This window comes from Lonchura striata, chromosome 4A, assembly GCF_050655825.1.
Source record: "Lonchura striata isolate lonStrDom1 chromosome 4A, ASM5065582v1, whole genome shotgun sequence".
Classification (NCBI taxonomy): Eukaryota; Metazoa; Chordata; class Aves; order Passeriformes; family Estrildidae; genus Lonchura; species Lonchura striata.
In genome coordinates, this window is record NC_140742.1 from 19,360,257 (window position 1) to 19,383,874 (window position 23,618).

The 23,618-nt window shown below is 53.8% G+C and overlaps 1 protein-coding gene across 14 annotated transcripts in view; it reads right to left on the reverse strand.

The window, feature by feature from the left end:
- The window catches only part of DLG3 (discs large MAGUK scaffold protein 3), a 78,101-nt gene that overhangs the window by 46,451 nt on the left and 8,032 nt on the right, over positions 1–23,618 (reverse strand). For 9 of the 14 annotated variants that reach the window (XM_085570440.1, XM_077786607.2, XM_085570436.1 and 6 more), the window contains 2 exons: positions 21,042–21,190; positions 19,286–19,441 (listed from right to left, as the gene is read on the reverse strand). In XM_085570440.1, the coding sequence (XP_085426566.1) occupies positions 19,286–19,441; positions 21,042–21,190 (305 nt within the window). Of the gene's footprint in view, positions 1–5,287; positions 6,006–19,285; positions 19,442–21,041; positions 21,191–23,618 lie in introns of those variants that run through there. The other 5 variants (XM_021534583.3, XM_021534582.3, XM_021534580.3 and 2 more) reach the window with 2 other exon arrangements.

Below are 23,618 nucleotides of genomic sequence, written 5' to 3' on the forward strand. Positions count from 1 at the left end.
GCAGCCACATCTCTAGCACAGGCAGTTCAGACACCAGCTCCAGCACCTCGCCCTGTGCTGCTCCAGGGCTCCCTCCAGCAGCTCAAGACCCCAAACCCACCAGCCAGGCACAATTCTAGGGCTGCAGTCTGCACATCTGGGCTGGCTGGCAGGCAGCAGTCGGTAATCCAGCTGGAGAGGAGCTAAGCTCAGTCCTTCAACTCACTTCTCTAATTCTAGCATTATCCCTTACTGTATTAAAGGGATGAGTCAGAAAAGCCAACAAGCACAAGTGTACAGCACCTGTCCAAGGGATTCACATGCCCAAAGAAAAGGGGGAAACCCTTACAGGTGAATAAATAAACTAAGGAGGCAAATGTCCTCAGCTGTCAACTCCTAAATGAATTCAACATGTTTTGTGAAGGAGCACTGAGAGCCATCTGACCTTCAGGGAGAACATGCCCCACCCTCAGTCCAGGAGATGGGTGACAGCAGGACATGGGATGCTCTGGGGTGGGTGAGGAGAACCAGCTCACCCAGCATCTGTGTGATAAGCCAGGAGAGGCACAAGGAAGGGGTATGACTTTAAAAAACATTATCTAGGCCTTGATTTCATCTATGGGGCAGGAAAGGAACATCAAAGCCATGGGAAAAATCAGCTTCTTCCCAGGAGCCAAGGGGCTGAGGGTGGGTGTGAGGCTGGGCTTAGGGGAAGGAGAGCAGCTCAGTACCTGGTTATAGCAACTCAGCTGGGTGATGATGGCAGGATCACCAGATGGAGATGCCCAAGAAACAAGCTGAGAGGTGAGATCAGATGGAGGGGGATATATTAGGAACAGACACGTAGATTTACACATCGTGAGTGACGAGGTGACAAACAGGTCTGTGGAAGGGGAATCAAACTCTCGCGAGGGAGTGGAGTGTGATGAGGAGTGAGGGAGAGGGAAGACTCTCTGCAACTCCAGCTGGCAGGGGGACATGCCAGAAGAGATGCTGGAGGTGGAGGGAGGACAGGGGAACCACCAGTGACCAGAGAGCAGGGGCTGAACAGTTGGATGGGCCCAGGAACACACAAGCACTGTGTTCAGCAATGGATCCAGACGCAAAGGACAAGTTTCACTACAGTTGCATCTACATTTAGGTTGCCAAAAATACCTTTCACAGATTGGCTGTCTTTAATTAAAAGGATGTCTCCTGTGCTGCTGGCATGATACAGAACTCATCCTGCCACGTGGGGCTCTGTGTGGAAGATCTGCGGGGGGGACTTCCCCATGGGACAGCTCCTCTTTGCCTTCATCCTTCCACATCCTGCCAGTGCTGGGCATCTCAGGCAGAGATGCTTCCCTGAAATGCCCCTCCACAGTGCAGGCACAGAGAAAAGAAGGAAAACTTCACCCCCTTCCTGTTTTGGCTTCTCTCCTTCCCTCCAAACACGGAGAACGCCTTCCTCCTCTCTCCTCCTCCACGTTTCAGTGCAAAGATTTAGCTAATTTATTCTATGAATAGCACGGGAGTAGCCATAGCAACATCACCCTGCCAACCTCACCACCTCCACTGCCTCCATGTCCCCGGCACCCTGTTCCTCTCACCCTCCCTCGCATCTCCCCAGGGAACATCTGGGGCTTCAGCCATTTCCCACAAAGCAACCTGCATTTGGCTTCCTGCCTGCCCCCCTTGGTGCTCTCCCTCCTTCCTTCCAGCCATACCTGCTCATCACTCAGAAACCTGGTGTGAACCCCCAGTTTCTCCAAGGCTCTTTCCTCCCTCTGCCACCCATGCCCCAAGAGACAGGAGCCCCAAGTCCAACATTGTCAGAAGGCTCAGCAAATGCTGGCCAGGATGTGCTGTCCTGTGCCTACCTACTGCAGTTAGTTGCCCAGGGCATGGGAGGAACTCAACAAGCAACGTTTGTGCATCGAAAACCACCCCTGAAAATCAGTGAAATGCTCACTGCTGAGGGTGGGCAGGGATGATCTATCCCACTCCTCCACCTGCCTGGCCATGAAACACTTCTGCCAGGGGTGGAGGCCACACAAGCCTGGCATGCTCTGGGCATCTGCAGGTGGTCTCATTGCAATGACCACCCCAAGAGGGAGAAAGGGATCACAGAAGCGGGGGCAGCAGGACCTTGCATTCCTGGCCAAGCAGGGCCAGCAAACCTGAGACAACCCTGGGGGCAGAGGGCACTTCCTCACCACAAGCCAGGGAACAGCACCGCCCTGGGCCCCTGCCCTAGCCCATGGCCTAGACACCCAAAATGCACATGAAAATGCTGGTGACACCCTTGAGACTCGCATGGGGGGCCCTCGCTCCCATCACTGTGACTGGCACTGGAGTCTTTAGAGTGAGCTGAGACTCAGGGCTGGACATTCCCTGTGGGAGGGAAAGGTGCTTCTTCTGGACCCTCAGCTCTTTGAGCAGGGCTGGAGAAGGGGCTTTGGCATGGCCAGGCAGTTGAGCACCCCTCTCCTGAGGGGCCATGGGCGTTGCTGTGCAGGGGAGAGGAGGGGTTTGAGCAGTCTGCTCCTCTAGCGTTGCACATCAGGGTTGCTTCCCTGGATCACACTGCTGTTCCTCCCCCAAAGCCAGGATGTCCTCTGTCACCCCAGACCGGCAGGGGCGGAATTGAATTCCCCACCAGTGAGCAAAGGGGACAAGGAGGGCACAGGGACAACAGGAGGGATAGTGACAGAAACAACAGAGGGCAGCAATGACATCGAGTGCAGGGACCGGGAACTAATGAGCAGGGAACATGGATAGATAAGGGAAAAGAAATGGAAGACATCTCAAAGGGGAGAAGAATAGCAAAGCAAAAAATATGTGAGTTACCTAGACCTCTGAGATTTCCTCCCTCCCTCTGTGAGGATTAGGGATTCTCAGTTACTGGCATTGCCTGAGCAAGCTAAAATGTGTCCTAGAGCAGGGGAGAGGCAGAAGGAGAGAACAGATGGGGGTTGGAAGTGGGAGGAGGTACAGGTTGACGTTGGGACCATGCTGTGTGTTGGGCAGCACGTGTGGGCATGTCTCACATGCTGTAGAGCTGCACACAGGGTATACGAGTATGCCATGATGTCAGAGAACATACACCACCATATCCAACCGTGAGCATGTTTCTGATGTCAGAGCACTAGCACATGCTTCTCCGCTTGCATGAAGAAGCAAGGACAGAAAAAACACTTATATCAAAGTTGGTCAAGCTCCCCAGGAGGTTAACAGACCCCTGCTTACTCGGGAAAGCCTCCTGGCCTTTGTACCCCTTCCCATCTCAGCTGCTGGAAGTGCTTTCAGGGACAGTGAACTCATTTAAAGGGGCAGCCCTGAAAAATGGCAGCCCTGCCTCCAGCCAAGGCTCTCCTGGAAAGGGAGGCTGCCTGTGAAGGAGATTGCTTTGCATCTGCAACCTCCAGCCAAATCTACCCAGAGCCCAACATCTCCCAGCCTCCCAGAGCCAACTGGACCTGCTTGCCTGGGCACAAGCCATGCCTAGATGTTTCCATGTTACCACCTTTTGTCCCTCTGCCCACCACTGGACTGAAAAGAACATGGATACCTTGGGGCCCAGGCGCTTTGCCCCCTTGAATCAGGAGGAGAGCATTGCTGAGGCATTTGCTGCAAGCTTTACTCACAGCATACATTTGCTCCACACCAGGGAGCGGCTGCCTGCTCTGATACAGGCAGTGCACATACCACACACGTCATATTCTACATGCAGACCCCGCTATGCTCACACAGCCTCAAACACTGGCATCCTCTGTTGCTTGCAATGCCGTGAGAAGCGTTTGATTTTCCTTTCATGTTCAGAAAGGCAAAGGCAGAGCAGAGATTCCCAACGCGGACTTTCCGAGCAGCCCAAGCTCCATGGCAGCACCACAAAGAGACAATGATTTCTCTTCCACCATTGCAAAACCATGAAAGGCTCCCCTGCCCAGCCTGCCACGACAGCAATGCAGCTGGCATCACTTCCTTCTCACACTGCTTGCAATTGTCTTACTAGGAATACTGGGCCGGACCTTTCATGCAAAGGAGGCAGCAAACATGCTTTGATTTTCTGCTCCCTGAGCTTGCTGCTTTGGATGGAGGAAAGGAAAGAGATAGTGGAGGAAACATGAAAGGATGCTTGCCAGGAATCAGCGGGCGAGAGATAACTGAGGTTGATTTTGATACAAAGAGTGGCAGAGAAAGAGAGAGAAATCAGGACCAGGCTCATAGGAAAGTGGCTGGAGTTTTTGGTGCCTTCTGTAAATATAATCTGAGCTATCAGTTATGAATCTAATTATTTCAACCAGAGCTACAGACAGTAATGAAGGAAAAACAGAGGAAGGGAAGAAGAGGGTTGTGTTTGCTGAGAGCAGAGGAGGAGAGAATTTCCATTGATTCCCGTGTGTCTGCCTGCTACAGCATTTTGAAATAATAATTAGAAAGATCAGTAAGAAATCATGTGAGGTTGAAGATAATGAATGAAAGCAGAAGCAGCAAAGGGAAATGCCTTTCTCTCAAGCTGGGTAAATTGTTTTTCAGGCAGGGTCTAGCCTCCATTTTAATGCTTTGCAAAAAGATCCAACCATTTTCTAAGCTGGTTGTGGGTTCAAAACAAGACTGGTCTCTCCATTTACGAGAGAGAGACACAGCCCGAGAATAGGTCCTGGAGAACGCTAATAAAATGAATGTGTGTGGGAAGAAATGGAGGCAGTGAAATGGGGCAGAATGCACACAGCACGCCACCGACCAGAGCAGGGTTACGTAATAATCTCGGGGAGCAGGGACGCAGCAGCAGAGCGAGGAAACCACAACTCAGTGGAGAGTGGGTGACAGTTTGGGAACGCTGGCAAGCAACACTGTGAACCCACGAGGCTGCCCAGCGGGCAGCACGCACCATGCCTGCTAAACACAGCATGATGGGATGCCCTTGGTATTGGCAGGGCTTCAGGCATCGGCATCGCAAGCAGCCATCACCTCAGGTGGGGTGTCCAAAATACATCACGTCCGACGACCACCTTGCACCAAGCAAGATCCACTTGGCCCCGTTCGGCCCTGGGAAGACTGCTCCAGTGCCAGGCTCCGACGCTGGGCAGGACCGCAGCAGCCAGCCCGAACAACGGCAACGCCAACCCGAGCGAGTCCGACGGCCAACCGCAGCGACGCCGGTACCCAGCCCCAGCAGCGCCAGCATCCCCGGCGGCTGCTCGCGGCGCCCCCGGGGCGATGCTACAGCGTGCCGGGAGCCCGCCAGGAACCCTGCGTTACCCCGCCAGCCGCCCGCCCCGTCGCGTAGCGCACCGGGCAGCCGCTGCCCGGGGCTGGCCCGTACCTGCTCGTACCAGTCGCGGCTCGAACACGTGCACTCGGGCCACCAGCCCGGGCCGCTCCCGTTCACCTTGGCCGCGCTCTTGCCCGGCGCCGGCGGCGGCTTCAGCGCGGCGGGGTCGCGGGCGGGGGGTCCCAGCTTAGCCTTGCCGCGGGCGGCGGGCGCGGCCCCCCCGGGCGCGGGCAGGGTCTGCGAGCCGTAGCCGCCGTAGCCGTACTGCTCGTGCTGCCACTCGCCGTAGGACGGGGGGTCCATGCGCCGCAGGGCCGCCATCCGCGTTACCTCGTAGCACTCGGGGCACTTGCAGCAGTGGTGGTGCTTGTGCATCGCTGCCCTCACACCATAGAGCCGGCAGGGAGGGAGGGAGGGAGGGGGGCGGCGCGGAAGGGCGGAGGGAGGTAGGGAGGAGGGAGGTAGGGATGCTCAGGGGGCGGCAGCGGCCCCCGCCCCGCGCAAGGCGCGCCTGCCGCCTCTTCGTCCGCTCGGCGCCCCCGGCCCCGTGGGAGGAGGAGGAGGAGGAAGAGGAGGAAGGGAGGGGGATGATGTTACAGGGCGGTGATCTCCGCGGGGGCGCGCCGCGGCATCGTCCGCAATGCCACTCAGTGCCGGGGCCGCTCCTGGCGCGGGCCGCGGGGCAGCAGCTCCGAGCCGCTCCGCTGCGCGGGGCGGCTCAGCCCGGCCCGGCCCGGCCCGGCCCGGCTCGGCTCGGCTCGATGGGGGACCGCGGCACCTGCGGCGGCGCGGAGCATCCCTCGCCCCCCCTGCCCCGCAGCGACCAATCCGCGCCGGCGGAACCTCCGCGCCCCGCCCCGGTGTCGGGGGCGCCGCTCATCCCCGCGCTCCGGGCAGACCCCGGCCGCGCCGCCCCCGCTGCCCCCCGCGCAGGCGGCATCCAGAAGGAGCAGAATCCTGCGCTGCGCTGCCTCACGATCACCTTGCGGCTGCTCTCAGCCCGCCTCCCGGCGCACCGGGCAGCCCTTGTGCAGCGCCGGCCGCTCCTCCAGCCCCGCGCGGCCGTGCCAGCCCTGCCAGCTTTGCGATTGACGCCAAGAAGGGTTCGCTTTGCTTCAGCTGTGGCCCGCACTGGAGTAGGAAATAATTTTTCCAGATCTGAACTGGTCGCTAGCCTGGTAGCAGTACCTCTGTTGCATCTCTATCAGTTCTCACCTTGCTTTTTTGAAAATGTTACCACATGTGCTCCATCCAGAACAGCACCCTGGGGATACTGCCACTGCCCCATGAGCCACAGGTGTAGAATGGTGTAGAAACCACGAGGGCCTTTGCTGGGCCTTCCACATACTGCCATCAGGGGATTGTAAAAGCAGAGCAGAAATGCCTACTGGTGCAGCAGGGCAGGGGTGCTGCTCCCAGTGCAGCTCAGCAGTCCTTCACCTCTTGCAAAGAAGCACAGGACTGGAAGAAGTTCAGAAGAGCCATCCAGACAAATCGATGGGGAGAGAGAGAAAAACCACTACAAACCCCCACATCTGACCATTTAGAACCTGAATCTGGCCTCTTAATGCCTAAATGTTGTAAAAAACACTAGGCTGGGTGAAAAACTATTTTAAAGAAAAGGTACATAAATATGTAAAGAAGCAATGAAATGTGCACTGGGCTCCCAAAGGCTATGGCTAAAAGACACAAGCTGAGCCACAAGATATGGTGGTGCAACACCTCAATTCAGGTTCCAAGGTCTGCAAGGCTCCTCCTGGCCTCCTGCAGCTGGTGTAATACGGCCCTGGGCACGAGCAAGGCTGTGGGAACAGGAAGTGCATGGTGGCTGGTCAGATAAATGCCCCTGCCCACTCCCTGTTCCTTTAGCTCTTTAAACTGCAGTACAAAATTACTTCTGCACTTCCCCTCCACACACAGAGGTACTCCTGCAGGGTTTGCTTTTAAGCAGTCAAGTGGAATGTTTTTTTCTGAGTGAAGGGAAGGGGGCAGAAGACACCCCAAAATCAGGACTGGCGTTGGCCCCAAGTGCCATGTTGTCCACTGCACAGTGCTGCACCTGTCCTCTCCAGCACTGCCTGCACTTCCCCGTCTGGAGATGGTGCTCAGGTCACCTCAATCACAGGGGTGGTTTAATGCAACAGAATGCTGGAGTGGCTCAGACACAGATTTCCTTGCTGCAGGCTCAGGACAATCATAATGTTCCTGGACAGCAAGCCTAGAGCACCTGTCCTCACCATGGTGACATCAAGCAGTCAAGCACAGCAGCACTGCTGAGCCCTCAGAAATAGCTCCACTGGTGAGGCTCACCCTGCTGCTCCCCTGGGCTGTCTCTGGACACAGGGGCACTGTGGCACGGACCCAAAGAGATGCACCAAGATGAAGCCAATGGCAGCACACAATACAGTGTTTCCACTGCAGAGCTCAGTGCCACAGGACATTGCAGACCTCAGGAGTTCACTAGGGCAGGGCAGCGTGGGATTGCTGGCATGCAAAGCAAGCTTGTTCAGAATTAATCAATGAAAAACTGTGTTTGAGTGCATGGCAGGAAAGCGTGCAGTGTTGGCTTTAAGAGAGGACTTTACACTTCAGGTTTTAAGAAATTAGATTATCACCACATGATACTGCTCCTTGTGCCATCAGATGGGGATGACAGGAGGGACTGGGACCAGACTGAAGCTGTGATGGAGGATTGCTGTACCAAAGTAGAGCAAAAAGCCTTGTAAAAAAGGGCAGGCGGCCAGTGTCTCACCCATGAGACCAAAAGGACATGAATTCCTTGTTGGCTACCCACCCATCGGCACCTCTGAGATAACTTAATCCATGAGATGTGCTCAGTACCTCGGCATAACTAATTACTGCTCCATCCCAGCTGCAAACCTCCTTCCCACTGCACTCCCTACCTTGGGATGGCATGGTTAGGCTGCAGGGACCCTGCAGTGGCCACCCAGGGAGGCCTCTCCAGTGCCACAGGCCTTCCCCAAAGCCATCTTTGGGCCAAGCTCAGTCAGGAGCCCCATGTCTGCAAGAAGCCGACCTGGGTGGGAGGAAAGCACCAGGGAACTGCACAAGCAGAGTTTGTCACCCCAACTGCTCACACCTGCCCTGCTCCAGACATATCCCTTGTCACTCTGTCCTGGGAAGGGGGCAGGCAAGGACATGGGCATTCACTCAGCGCAGAAGCAAAGGACAAGAGCTGTTAGGGAAAAATGCTTTAATAAGGAGCTGAGTGAACAGTAAAGAGAAGCATTTAATTTGATTTTTTTTCCCCTCCCATTTTTTTTTCCTTTTTTTGGTGCATCCTCCGCAAGGAAGATGTCTGGTCCTCTCAATGCTCGATTTCTGCAGCCTTCACAGCCATTCATGTAATGGGCATGTCCACATGGGAAACACCCTCACTGCCAGCCCTGGAGGGCCAGTATTATAGCCTCCACCCCATGCCACTTTCCCCAGCTCTCTTATCTGTTAGTGCTTCATTGCCAGTTGCAAACAGAGGCGTTTTGAGCCTCAGCTGTCACAGCACTTTAGAGTCCTTCCTTACCCCTTGCATCTCCCCTCCCTAAACCCCATTTTAGCTGCCAGAAGAGTTGTTTCATTCCTTTGCATTTGTAATGAACTACATGTGCCACTTGCTAGCCCCAGTTAAAAGGGAAAATAGTAATCCATGGTTGCTGCTGCCTGCTTGCAACGTTCCCTAATGCTGCACAGGACTTGGGATACCTAATCACACTTAAAAGGCCAGGGCTGGTTGGCCAGGGACCACGGCTTGTTTTAGTGAGTAGTGGCATTTTGGGAACTAGAGGTGGCTTTGCTGAGAGACCAAGTGAAGTGGGCACCTGCACTGGGGGGCCCAGGCCTGTGTCTGGCAGGATAGGCACAGTGCCCAGCACTTTGAGGCAGCTGTGGGCATCTTGCATGAGCTTTGAGCAGGGCTAAAGGAGATGAGAGCTGATTTCCTGCAAGGTGCCTTCATGGAGGGAAGCAATTCAAGAGCTCTCTCATTCTCTACCCTCTTCCTACCGTATTCTCCCTGTCTTATTTAAATTCAGCTTTGGCAGCTGCTCTTTTTACAGGTGCTAGTTTCAGCAAAGTGTCAAGGAATTCCCGGAGATGATGCTATTTACAAGGCATGAAGGTGGCACAGAGCTAGGTTTTATCTGGTGTCACCAGCATTTCAGCCCCTGCTGCCGCTTCCTTCCTCTCGCATGAAGTCCTGCAAGAAGGCAAGTGTGAGGCACCAGGCACTGCAGGTTTGTAGTACCTACAGCCCTTCTAGGAGCAGGAGATTGGAAGATGGGGCAGGCTGAAGGCAGCCAGCTCCTTGCAGAAACAGCAGCCACGTGAGAGCTTGACTGTCACCCAAGAGGAGCTGGATCCTGCCAGGGGAATTGAAGCCACACGTTTGCTCTGAGCCTGGGTGCAGAGAGGGAGTCTATATAATGCTTGGGAGGAGGGGGAGGACAGTTTTGCATGGGGAGAAGTACCTTTTCCCATCACAATCACCTGCAAAAGGACAGCCAATACATGCAGCCCAGGGAGGCAGCAGGGACACATATCTGGGTGGACAGACTAGGAGGAGATGAGCAGTAAAGAGAAGGACCAACTGAACATGGCTCAGTCTGACAGTCAGTTGCTTAGCACTAACACAGACTCCACCCAGCAGGAATTTGCCATTTGCTGGGCCTGGGGCTTCTCAATTGGAACTTGAAGAGGTGGTCTGCAGAGCTGGCTGCACAGATACTGGGCACAAATAGGGCTGGAGGCTCCTGTGAGCACTGGAGGGTTTGTGCAGTCACAGCTGAGAGGGAAGGGACAGGATAAGAAAATCTCACTTCATGGCCATTCCTTCCTGCCACCAGCAGCAATTCACGCTGGGAAATGTGCAACTGGGAGAATACTAACCAGGCATACCAAGGGAGCAATAGCTCTCAGCACTTTCAGGGCAGATGCCCAACAAATTATTCTCCTCCAGGGCAAAACCATTTTTATTCTATTAATGATCCCTGATACATTGCCCAGTTGCTGCATCCTCGCTTATTGGTGCTATGATGCCCGACTGGCGGGAATGCTGTGCAGGAACTCCATGATATCAGAAGGCAAATTAATTACTTTATTAAACTATATTATACTATAACTATACTACACTAACAAGAACTATCACTAACTAGAAAAACCCGTGATTCTCTGCCGAGAGTCCCAACACAGCTGTAACATAATTGGTCAATGAATCCAAACTACTATCAGCAGAGTCCAATTAATAAATCACTCTTTGGTAAACAATCTCCATAACACATTCCACATGTGCAGAAACACAGGGCCGGCAAACGAGATAAGAATTGTTTTGATACTCTTTTCTCTGCTTCTCTCAGGATTTCTCCTGAGAAAGCTAAGTCTCTCTCTCTGTTCAGAGGACATATGAATACCACACTTGCTTGTGGCAGCAATGGCACGAGAGTCTTTAACAAACATCATTGGCTGGTTTCTGCAACTCACATCGTGGACAACTGTCTTCATGGCTGTCTGGGGGAGGGGAGAGGAGTGATGGAGACCTGAAGCAGGTCCTTACAGCAGAGCTCAGGCTCCTTGCCTGTAAAGGAAAGCCTGGAGGCGTTATTTAATAACAGTCGAATGCAGCAGGCTTTATGGAATTCCTGACAGCCTCACAATGCTCACAGCTGCTCTCCCATCCTGGCAGGGATGCTCCTGCCCTGTGTTGGAGCACTGGAGGCATGGGCTGGCTGTGGGCTGCCTTCAAGCACTTCCCTCCAGAGCAGGGGGGAGCCTTGCTGCTGCAAGGGCACGGCAATTACAGCACTGACATGTCCCACGGCCTGTGGGTGCCCACTCGTTGTGTGTGCCTCATTTCCTTTAGAAAATGACAGAGCAGAGGGAAGGTTTGACAGTGTGACCAGGGCACAACTTCGCCACTCCACACCAGGGCCACAGCGAGGTGTTTCGAAATCTCACTATCTTTAAGAGAATCAGTTGCTAATTTTTTGGTCGTGTACCTTGATGTCTGGCTTGTGCCTAGTGTAATACCACCAGCAATCCTGTTTCCCTGCATCCTTCACTAGCCCCAAGCTGTCCCTGGCTATGGTCACATACTTCAGCCTTAGTGGGACCCCAACACACCCTGCCTGGGCTGTAGAAGCCTGTGAAGATCTCCTGGTTGGCTCTGCCTAAGCTGAAATGATCTTGGGGCCACAAAGCCCCCCAGGCTGACTCTCAGGGTTCCTCATCAGGCCCCATCCCTGCAGGAACAGGCACTCTCCTCAGAGTGGGTCAACACGCGGCTCTGAAAGGGAGGCAAGGGCTCAGCAGCACTCTGCCCAGAGCTGGGGCTGCCCGGGCAGCGCACACCTGCCCAGAGGGACCTTCCCCCATCCAGGGCCCAGAGATGTCCCTTCCTCGATTATTCCCACCTTGCTCGGGGAACAAGAAGGGGAATTCTGTGGGGAACACGCATTCTCCCTTTTCCCCGGCCAGCCCTGCTCCAACCTGCCCCTTCCAGATGGAGCAAAGCCCATTCTGCACCTCCCACCGCCCACAGGCAGTGATTCACAGGGATGCTGCTGCCTCATCCGGGCAGTGCTGCCCCAGAACACACCTCCCGGCCGGGAAACCTGCCCAGCCGCGGGGAGACAAACCAGTGCGGGTGTCCCTTGGAGCCACGGGCACTCGCGGTGGACGGGAGGCGCACGCCTGGCTGGCCCGGCCCTGCCCCTTTAAGGGAGGAAGGGCCGCTCGGAAATTTGTGAATGGCTATCCCCGCCCCCGCCGCGCGCGCCGCTCGGCCGGCCAATCAGCGCGCGCGCCGCGGGCTCGCGGCCCGCGCACGGGACCCGCTTAAAGGCACACTGCCGCCACCCGCCCGTGCCCACACGGCCGCTTGGGAAGCTCCGAGGTGACCTTGACAGCGGGTCGCAGTTGCGGGATGAGGAGCCGACCTGAGGCACAGGCGCACCCAGGCCTTCCTCACGAGTGACATGCTAGCAACACAAGCCCTGGAGGGTGGATGGTGCTGAGGGTGATGTGCCAGTTTTCCTCACCCTGACTGCAAGGCTTGCACACGGGATGATCAGGTTGCAGGGATCGGACATCCCTGGACACTGGCCAGAGCCACACAGCTGGGCTGATTTTGCCCCAAAGGCCACGGGGGAGTGAGAGAGAGCAGGCAGGAGAGAGCCCCTTCAGCACCCTACTCTTGTTTAGGCCAGATCAGGAACGCAGGAGTGCTCGCACAGCGCTGGAGTTACTAAAGCTGACGACATCTTCCTGCAGAAGCACCCCGTGAGACTCAGCTGTGCAAAATCTACCACTGCAGAGAGGGGAAACAGCTGTGCAGTATGTGCCAAGGGGGAGGGAATGGACAGTGCAACAATGGGATTGCAATAAGCCCAGCTCCAGGTGCAGCCTGGTCTCCCCCTGTGCTGCAGTGCAGTGCCCCCTCCTTCCTCTGCCACTGCTCCTCCCTCAGTCTGCTGTAGCCCAGGCTGTGAAATGATCTGGTCTAAAAATACCCCTCAAGGAGGGGGGAACAGCCTGGCAGGACATTGCTGTGTTTCCTGGACACGTGCAGGTGGGAGCTGGTTGTGAGGCTGGGGAAGCAATGTTGGCCAGGCACAATGGTCTCCATGCCAGTGCTTTGGGCACAGACATTGGTGTACCTGAGCAGTGCCAGCCCCTACAGCTATCCAGGCCACAGACTGCAGGAAGCCTTTGCCTGAGCCTCAACACTTGGAATAATTTTTAGGTGCAATGGCAGCAAGACTCTGACAAGGTGCTTTGCACCTGCAGGCTGCAGGGCTCTGGCAGGTGCTGCCCTGGGGTGAATCCTTGCTTCCTGCAACAGGGCCAAGACTGGCTTGAAATGCTGCCACTGCTGCAGCCACACACGGTGTAACCCTCCAGAGCAGGCAGAGCAAGGCAAGAGGAGCCAGCACACAGCAGAGAGCACCTTTCCAAGGGCTCACACTTGGATTGGAGGGATGATTTCCAAACCCACACTCATTTACTGTCCTCCCCCGGCACTTCCCCCAGCTCCTACCAATGCTGAGGATAATACATCTCAGCATAGCTTGATACTGATCCTCCAAATCCTAAAGACCATAAACCTTCATGAGCAGTTATTATTGCTGCTTTTTTTATAACATTATCAGTACTGCTTCTGCCACCAGAATCCTGATCTCTGTCCAGCCTGATGCCATTAAGATACAGTGACGCTCTCCCAGCTCCAGCACTCCAGATGGAAAGCAGCTGGCCTGCCAGGCTCTGCCTTCAAGCTTGGTTTATTTATTTAAAAATGGCGAAAGGAGCTTGTTTGTTTTGCAGAAATGCGCTCGAGGGATTTGTCCTCACCCTCCTGAGGTGCTGGGGTGGCTGTGATAGGGAGTGGAATGTGGAGGAGAGGGTGGCACATCCCAGGCTCTGGCTTCCATTTCTGAGCCCCTGGTGGGTCTGTTACACGAGACAGGCTCCAGTTCTTCGCCTTGGCTGTGGCAGGATATGGTCAATCACCTGACAAGGCAAAGCAGGAAAGGAGGAACCTGGGAGCTACTGTGTGGACCCTGCATCAGCACATTTGGGAAACTTGATGAGCAGAGCAGACAGAGACCCAGCAGAAGCAGTGCAGCAGCTCACTGAGCTCCTGGCCAAGACACCGATAGGTCTGGCCCCTGATCAGTCCCCATGCTGCTGGAGATGCCTGTGAATGGTCTTGGTTCTTGGTTTTAGAGCTACACATGGAACCTATGATTGTGAATCTCATCAGTGTGCAAGTTCTGCAGCAGCTGTGCTCCCTTGGGGACAGGCAGACGCAGACACTACACGGAGGCAAAGATGAAGCACTGGTCTGGAGGGAGGATGGTTGGACTCCAAGCCTGTCTGGATGGCTCCGGAGCATGGCTCTCTGCTGAACACTTCCCAGAGCCTCCCCTTCACTGTTCCCTTTCTGCCATTGCATGGGGAGAACTGCATTACAATACTTTCAAAAAATTGACAATGACTTGGGTGAATGGAGACACCACATCCATCAAGATTTTCTTATGCTGCACAGCCAGAAAAACCTTGTATCTGCAAGGATCCTCTTTTTGCTGCTGGTATTAGACAAAAAGTCCCCAGGTAGAGTAGGAATAGGTGACCATGCATGAGATTTTGGATTGACAGCTTGGTGTCTCTATTGACTTCTTCATCCTTTGCTGAAGCTGGATATTGAGCTGGGAGAACTGAAGTCTAAGCATGTCCATCTCCACAGCAGGAATAGCAAGAGCCTCTAGTAAAGCTGAGGCTGTTCAACCCCAAAATGTCCACTGAAGTGACATCTCTTACTGACACAGCCTTTGCTTACTGCCCCCCCCCCCCCCCCCCTCACCCCGTGAGCAGCAGCATCCCTGGGACACAGGTTGCCCAGCTGGGTGTCCCTGCTGTGCAGAGCTGATGTGTGGTTCAGTCTATGTGTGTTACTACAGACAGCCACCCTCCTGAGTTCAGCACTTTGGCTTTTGAGCCTGTGTCTGCAATGGGAAAACACAAAATCGCTGGAGAGCATCTGAATGCTCTGAAGTGACCTCTAGGCACAGAAAGTAACACTGGGCAGCAGTAGCCTCTGGGCTGGGGGTTGCTGCTTTTCTTCTCTGCTTCTTCTAAAATAAACGTGCTCTCCATTTGCATGGGGATGCAATGGGAAGGGGGGAGTTCCCCCAGGAGCTGGTTGCTTCTGCGGTGCTGTTGCTTGAGCATTAGCTGCTTCCTGGGATTTTGGGGTTGCAGGGCTGATGCTGATGAGCTCAGATCGAGATAAAGCAGTGGCCTTGTAAAGTCTGGCCTGCAGCAACAGCTTCAGCTGCCTGCCCAGTCAGCCTACAGAGAGGGCATGGGGTGGTGGAGACAGCAGGGCACATGCAACCAAGCAACCTGATGGGCTTCTTGCTGGGGCTGCTTTCATTGTCAGATATTCACCCACATCAGAGATCTGCTTCATTTCCCTGACACTCCACGCAACAGCAAACAGCTCCTTGGTGCTTCCTCTCTCCTGTATCTCACAGAGAAAATGGAGAGCCGTGAGGCTGCAGCCAAGCCAGGGGAGCAGGGAGTTCACAGCTGGCATCTCTGCAGCTGCAGCATCTGCCACACGCCCATCCCTCCTGACCCGCTGCTCCTGGCAGGCAAAGGCGCACAGCACGGGAACGCCCTTCGGTCTGGCCAAAGGCACTCGGGGGAATAGGAAAAGATACTTGAGAGAAGGACAAGATTATCAGTCGGTCGGTCGTCACGCTGGTGACACAGCTTGCCTTTTTCTGCCAAATGCCCCAGGGAGCTTCACGGACCTTTTGGCACTTGAGCCATGGGTTATGGGGCAGACGGATGCATCTTCTTCCGCAGCAGGGGCAGCAGAGAGGGCCGCCAGCACCCTGACAGGGCGTTTATGTCGGAGCTGTGTCCTCCCTGGGACACAGGGAGGGGGACTGGGGCATTTCTGGCCTCAGCCCTGCAGATCCGAAGCGCAGACTGCACCTCTCACGCTGCGGGCGTGCTCAGAGGCATCCCACACACCCAGAGCCTGCCGGAGCAGCAGTGACCCCCGTCAGCGAGCTTTCTTATGCACCACCGATGGCAGAGCACGCACGGAATGCCTGTCCTCTGTCGCATCAGGACCGGCTGCGCTCCGTGTCAGCTGGCAGGCCGAGCCAGGGCCGGCTGCGCGCTGGCGTCGGCAGCGCGGTGGGAACGCGCCGGCAGCCGGGCGGGATAGCGGGCAGGCGGAGGCGGAGGGGCGGCCCCGCACTGCGCGGGGACGGGCATGGAGTCGGAGACGCTGCGGAGCCACGCCGGGTAGCAGCAGAGGGTGGCACGGGAAGAGCAGCGCTTCCTCGAAGGCGCAAAGCACTGCTCATCAGCGGCATTGTTCCTCTTTCATTTATCTGTGCAGCTGGCTACTCCCTGCACGGAGGATGGAAACGGCGTTTACCGAGAGCAGCGGCCTCCCTGGCAGCCTGGGAGCGCGGGCCAGTGACACCGGCCGCAGCAGCAAGCTCCTGAGCCTTCCTGAGCCCCGAGCAGTCCTGCTGAGGCAACCACAGGGCTCGGGAAAAGGCTGAAATTAAGGATTCAGTAAATAAAACCGCACAAGCCCCAGAATTCAGGCAGGGTTTTGCCTCTATTAGCCTCAACAGGGCTTTTTATCTGGAAAAGTCCCTTTGCTCTTGCCCCGTTGAGGGCTGAATATCCACTTTACCATGGAGAGATGGTTTCAGCCACTAAGCCTCAACAGGAAGCACATGTTGGTGATGTATTTACCGGCACTTCTTCCTTTGTAGCAGCCCTTTGCATGCCGCAGGGCTCTTTACAGCACACCCATATTCTCACAAGCAGGGAGAAATTTCCTGTTCCTGCAAGCATTTGTGTGGAGAGGCAATCCACTTGACATGCATCGTCCTGGCTGAAGCAGGTCATGGTAGCTTTTGCTCTGTTAACATTGCAGTAGAGAGCTGCAGGCAGGGGAAAGGACAAAGCCAGGGCAACGGAAAAGTTATTTACATTGATGGATGCAATAAGAGAATTGCACTTACTTCAGGTAGGAAAAGCCAAGTCATGTTGCCTTTCATCTGTGGCAGGGTATCCACTAGAGCTCTTGTTCCTGGGCTGATGGCACCTGAGTGGCTGCTGGTGCTCCCCTGCCCTAGCATTAACTATCATTAACTTATAAAAGCTTCCCTGGTTCTTCCAAGTGCAATTTTCCAGCTCAGGTATTTTTCTGAAACCTGCTTTGGAAATGCCTGTGGCATAAAAAGTACACACTGAAGGCTGAAAAGCAGCAAGTCCCCATGGAGCAGGGCAGGAGCTGGGTGTGTAGGCATTGTCCAGCCCTTGTGCTGTCCTGCATGCTGTTGCTGTTGAGAACTGACATGGGATGTGATGCTCGCAGGAGCTGAGGTGTCCTCAGTGCCTTCATGCAGGAGTGAAGGATGAGAAACTGGGCCTGTGCTGTGGTCCAGCAGCACAGCCTGCCCCAGGCACCTGATCCTGCCACATGGAGGACTGCTGGAAATGCTTCCCTCTGTCAGGGCAAGGTCTGTATTCAGCAGTGAAGGTGACATCCTGGCAAAAGGCTCACCACTGTGAGAAAGGACTCTGCATCCCAGCACAGGGGCTGCTGCAGAGGACCTCTGCTCGAGCCTGCAGCTTTCCAGCACTGCTTGGCTCCAGTTTTCAGGAAAGCTGTTGAGTTTCTGCAGAAAGCCAAGTTTCAGGCGGGACTACAGGCATGGCAATACCTGGCACTGAACACTACCATCCTCACAGCTTTTCACACCTCCAGCTCCCTGCTCTGTCTGCAACCATGCTGTGAAATGACCATCCTCTGGGATGAAGGAGGTTGCAGATGAGAGCACTGCCAAAGCACACTCCTCCCAGAGTCCCAGTCTGCCCACCCAGGTCCCCATTGTTCCTCCATCTCAGGATGGTCACCCCCCTGCTCAGGGCTGGCAGCTGCAGGCTCTGCAAATGAATGACCCCAGAAGCTCCAGCACCTGGTACCAAGGACTAGCCCCATGCTGACACAGGCTAGGAAAGAAGGGGGCTGAAAAGAATGACAGGAATTATTTCAGGTCTGGAACAACCTGCCTCAACAGTGAGCAAGTGAAGAAGCCAATCTGTTTAGTTTATCTAAGGGAAAGTTAAGAGGGATCTTAGATGCATCTATAAATACCTACATGTTGGGAACATTTCTGATTGCCAAGGTCCTTCATCCTAGCAAACAAAGGCAGCAAAATTTTCTGGTGCTGGGAGCTAAACCAAGAGAAATAGAGGCTAACAGTAAAATACAGATTTTTAATGTGAAGGATAAATAATCATCAGGCCAGCCAGGCCAGGGACAAAGCAGATTCCCCATTGCATGAAGCCTTAAAATTAAAACTAGGTGCCTGCTGCTAAAGGAGACATTGCAACTCAGCCAGACATTTGGGGCTGGATGCAAGAGCTGCTATACTTCATGGCCTGGGACAGTTAGGAAGAAAATCCCTTAAAATCACAACAGAATCTGTTCCAAATTGCTCAGGCTCTCACCCTCTCATGGGTTTTGCCCTGTGACTCCCCTGTGGTGGTGTTTCCCACCCACTGGCAAATGGAAATCAGCAGCCAAGCTCATCTTCTTGTCATATTCAGAAAACCACCATCTTGCCCTTCAAAAACTGCTAAAGATATGGTGAATGATGAAAATGTAGAGAGAAACAAGAGAAAAGGAGAAATTAAACAGTAAGAAAAAAAATGGGGTGTTACCCATTTTATTGCAGTCCAGAAAAAGAAGGAAAACATTTAAAAAAGGACAGAAGAGAGAGGCAGTGCAAGTTTCGTGTTTAAAATACTTTGGAAGAAGACTTAGCAAACAAGCATTATTTCAAACTTTGCTAAGAAAAACATTTTCATATAATTTCAATTCTGTGGTGAGCTCCATTCTTCCTGGCCACTTCATCCTTCCCAAAAGTACATTTTGCCCTTCAGTCGTCCCTAAAACTCCCCTCAAATGCATAACCCAAACGATTTCTTGCACCAAGCAGAGGCTGAGCTTTACGATGCACATCCAACTATATGCCGTTTCCAAGTAAATAAGACAGCAGAGAAAAGCTTCCAGGAAGCTGAGGAACGGACCTGCCATTTAAGAGCTTGGAGAAAAAAATATGGAAATCTGCAACGTGGGAGCGTGCCAGAACTGGGGGCAAGAGGGATGGGTCCGGGAGGATTTCCAGCTCCACGCAGCCTCGTTATTCCTGTGCCATATCCACCTGCCCTCCGAGCCCTGAGGGCTGACACAGGGCCACATGTGCTAAGGCAAGGGGATGATTTCAGGGCCATCCAGCCCCTGGCACAAATGACTGCTTGATTTCCTGGTGTGAGCATCAGCAGAACAGCCAGGAGGACACACTGCCAGCCCCAGGGGAGGGACACGCCATCCCTGCAGTGCTGAGAGCATGTGGCTCCGGTGCTGTCCCCTCAGTGCCAGGCGCTGACAGGGCTGGCAGGGCGGGAGGTGGCGTGGGGTGCGTGGAGGCTCACCTGGGGCAGGGTGCTGTGAGAGCTGAGCACCAGGCTGCAGACACTGGCCGGTGCCTCTGTCCGCCGTGCTGTCACCCTCACCAGCCGTGGCGCTGTCCCCTCAGCTCTGTCCCCAGCTCCCATGGCGAGCCTCTGCTCACGGTCCCAGGAGCAGTCCTGAAATGAGACAAGTGGGGGGCATGTGGTTAGGGCAGGCCAGCTGTCTGCAGCCTCTCCACTGCTTCTGGAAGGGCCAAAATGAGCTCTTCCCCATGCAAGGGGACTAGTGCCTTTGATGGGCATCTCACCTCTCATGTCAGCCGGCCGGGCACTGGCCCCAAGGCCAGCAGGGTCACTGCAAGCAACGGTGGAGGTTTGCTGGCCCCAGACTCTGGGACTGTGCCATTGCTGGCTTGCATTTCATGTTTCAGCAACACAAGATATCTCAAACACATTTTTTGGGGGGAAAGGGGGAGGGATTTGATGGTGTCAGTGGCTTGGGCTTTGTTCAGTGCCAGGAAACCCTGTGACAGGGTGATTTTTTCATCCCCCTTACAGAGAGGGCACAGTGGAAGGAGCAGGGGCACCGCTCACAGCAGCTGTGCAAGGCCCACAGCTGCTTCCGTGCTTGTTTCTACATTGATTTTTCAATGTCCTTGCTCAATCTTGGGATTCACAGACTGGCTTGGCCACAGAGACTGGTGGCTATTGCCAGCAGAGATCACTGTTGGGTGGATCAAGGCTACAGGACACCCAAAAAAACCAAAACAGGATCCCCCTGCTTATGGCATAACAGCACTAAAAATTTGTTATTAAACACATACCAGAGTTGCAGGTTTGACTTTAACTAGAGGGACTGGCAATGTGAAGGGGGCAAAAAAAAAATGGGACTAAAGCGGTTCCTGAGTCAGAGGAACACTAATATCTCCTGAATATTGTGGGCTGTTTTGTCCTCTTTGCTCTTGATCCCCAAGCTCCTGTAAAGTTTTCTTCCTTAGATGATACCATTCAGCTCCATCTTCCCTATGTGACACTTAAATTTGGAGTACCCCCAGGTATATGATGGGAAGCCAGTTCAATCTCTGGGGCAGAAAATGGTATTTATCTGATAGGGTTATTTCACTGAAAGGAGGAATCCCTGAATTTTTGCATTTCTGCACAAGTGTATCCCTAGATTAGAGGGACCCTACAGCATGCCATGGCAGGGCAGTGAGTGGGGGATGGAGGCAGCAAGTGGGAGATGGAAAGAAGGCCTGCAAAGACACGGGGCAATTTTATTTACCTTGGTGCCTTTGAGATAACCGAGACCCTACTGCTCAATTCCTGCCTCTCCACCTGGTGCTGTATCTTTTAGAAGGCTGTTGAAAATTGAAGAGAATGCAAATAAGAGAGACACAAGTTATCTGAGAGCTGGGAAAAAATCCTGAAAAGGGAAACTTGAAAGACTCAACCTACTTCACTTTTCAAAAGTGGCTGGATCAGAGAGCTGAAATGCCTCCATGGGAGACAGTGTCAGACAGGAGCAAATAATCCAGCTGCAACTGCAGAGCAGGAGCCAGAGCTGGAGCTGTTCACATTACGAGTAATTCAATTAACGCTTGTGAACCAGAGAGGTTGCCTCCTTAATGAGACAAGCTACAACAGAGAATGTGTGGGAACAGCCTGGATGTGAGCTGTGCAGGCTGTGGTGGCCAGCAGCCTGCGGTGCACCTTGAGTCCTTCTCAGCACAGGAATGTGCAGGGTGTGGCCATGTAGCACCACGAGGGTGGCTCTTACCTCAGGTAGGTTTTGGGGCTCTCTGGGTGTGACTGTGGAGCTGGGCTCGCTGGACCCAAGGTGCTGCCTGGCTGTGCCATGACATGCATCCAGGCTTGGGGATTGCACAGGTGCAGAGCGCAGCGTGAAATCGTAGAATTCATGGATATCTGCAAAACAGCAGGAGAGACATCCTCAGGACTGGGAGGCAGCCTGATGCCTGACAGCAGCCTCTGTGGCATGTAGCACCTGTGACCTCTGCTCTGCCCCCAGGGTCTGAGCCCTCTGGGAGAGTCTGGCATCCTGGGAGAGGGCTCTGCTGGCCACCTGAGCTTGCTGTGTTGCCCACCACACCTCCTCTGCAAGGCAGGAGGTGTAGTGGGGTGCCTGGCTCACCGTGCAGTGCCCATGGCTCTGTAAGGCATAAGAATGTCCATGGAGCAGTGACCACACAGTCCACAGGGACTAAGAGCAAACTCTGCTCGGCACCATCAATCCAAAACCCACCCCATCCTGCTGTCCTCCAGGCTGTGCCAGCTCCCCTGCCTGCCTGCCCTCACGCTCATGGGCTATTCCCTCCCCATCACAGCTCCCCACCACCCCGTGGAGGGACTCCCTTCCCAGGGGGACAGGCAGAGAAGCCACAAGGCACTCTGTGCACAAGCTCTAAAGCTGATGACTAGAGCTCTGTTAACCCCAGCTCCCTTCCTGACATCTCCCCTCTTCCCACCTGCACACTGCCACAACAGATATCAAGCACCCTCATTCTGGGCTCCAAGGACCCGAGTCTGCTGCTGTAGATCATAATGGCTCTAGAGAGAGGTATGACAATGGGGTATGCCAGCCCTCACTGCTTCAGAGACAGTAATGGGGTGAGACTGGAACCTGAGAACAGCTCCCCAGGTATAGCTCCAGAGGTGGGAGCCCAGACCCTCTCCTAGCCCAGCCAGGAGGATTTTACCCTCTTCAGGTCACACATAGAGGATTCCAGGGAGCAGAAGGGCTGCAGTGGGCTCTGCTCCTCCCTAAGGAAGCTCCCACTGCTGCACACTCAAGCAGGTGCAGGCCCCTGGCAGTCCCCAGTTATCTCCAGAGCCAGCACCTCCAGAGTGGTCAACATATCCACTGCAGAAGTGTTTAATTTCAAAAAGGAAACTACATCAAAAGTGAGAATCTGTTTTTATGAAGAAACTGAAAAGAGTAACATAAACTAGTGGGAGGCTCTGAGCCTATTCAGAGAGACCCACTGGGACATCAGAACAGACATGAAGTGTCTGGCTGGAGGACAGTGTAAAGGCAAAAGGGAAGGAAAGCAAGGCTTGACTGCAGAGGAAAAGAGGCTATTGAAAATGAGAAGACATTAATCTAAACTGCTGAAGCTGCATCTAAATGAGAAAACCAGAATGGATGGTAAAAGCTGACACACTAAAGGTAAAGCTCCAAGAGGTCGGCCAAAAGAGTTTGGTAAACGCCTTCCAAAAGCCATAAAAAAATTATAAATCCCTTCAAGCGCCTGGGTAACAGGAAGCCTGGCAGAGCCGGCAGGGCCAAAAAGTCAAGGCGGCATAAATGAGCACTTGAAGCAGGAAAAGACACAGCAGGAACCTGATATTATTTTCTGTACCTGCATCTGCTGTGGAGGAAGCTGGAGAGCTCCACTTTTATGAGTGACTGGAGGGGCAAGCTGTGGCTCTCAGCTTGAGGGGGATGTGGCCATTCCCATGGCACTCCCTGGGAGCTCATGGATAAAGCACCTGCACTTCCCTCCAGTCTATGATTTCTCACCTGAAACTCTGCCACACCATGGCATCACGAGGTATTAAATGCCCGCATCACAAAGATTTCAACAGGAAATCTGGTGAGCATTGGCAGTGGAAGCAGGGAAATGCTGACCACTGCCTGAGGCTGGTCCCTGGCTGTAACAGGATGCTCTGCCTAAGCAGGGGTACAGTGGGTGGAAATTTGTCTTACAGGTTCATCAGTGAAGTCCTGAGAGAGGAGGGTCTGCTAAGCAGTGATAAGATCAAGTAAGGAGGGTCTGTGATTCTTAGTGCTGAAGAATACTGAGACCAGCTTGACCAAACTGTCAGATCCTACCACGAGGACATGCAAGACATGCTCCCTGACTGGAGCTGGGAGCAGCAAGAACGTGCACTCCGATATGGAAGTGAGAGTCAGGAGTGTAAGAAAAAGAAACAGAAGAGCTGCTCACACCTTTTTCAGCACAAAGCATATTTTGCTGAATAAGTCTGATAGCACATGATCTAAAAAAATGCATATGACTGACAGTCAGTCACCTTATACTATAAAAGGTCAGTCACACTTTTACACAGTGAGAACTTCCATCATTCCTCCCTAAGGCATGTGAAGATCCTTCCCTTGGGTGGAGACACCCTTCATGGTCACTCCTCGAAGCTGAGTCAAAGATTTGCCTTTGACCATTGTTATGGGTGAGTAACATCAACCTCTACTTAGTAATTGCTTAGGTAGCTTTAATAGAATTGCTTTAATATTGCTTCAAAAATAATGCACTACATTAGTAGTTACAGCTATCCATACTGTTTAATAAATAATTCTGATTAAGCTCTTTTTTTCTCT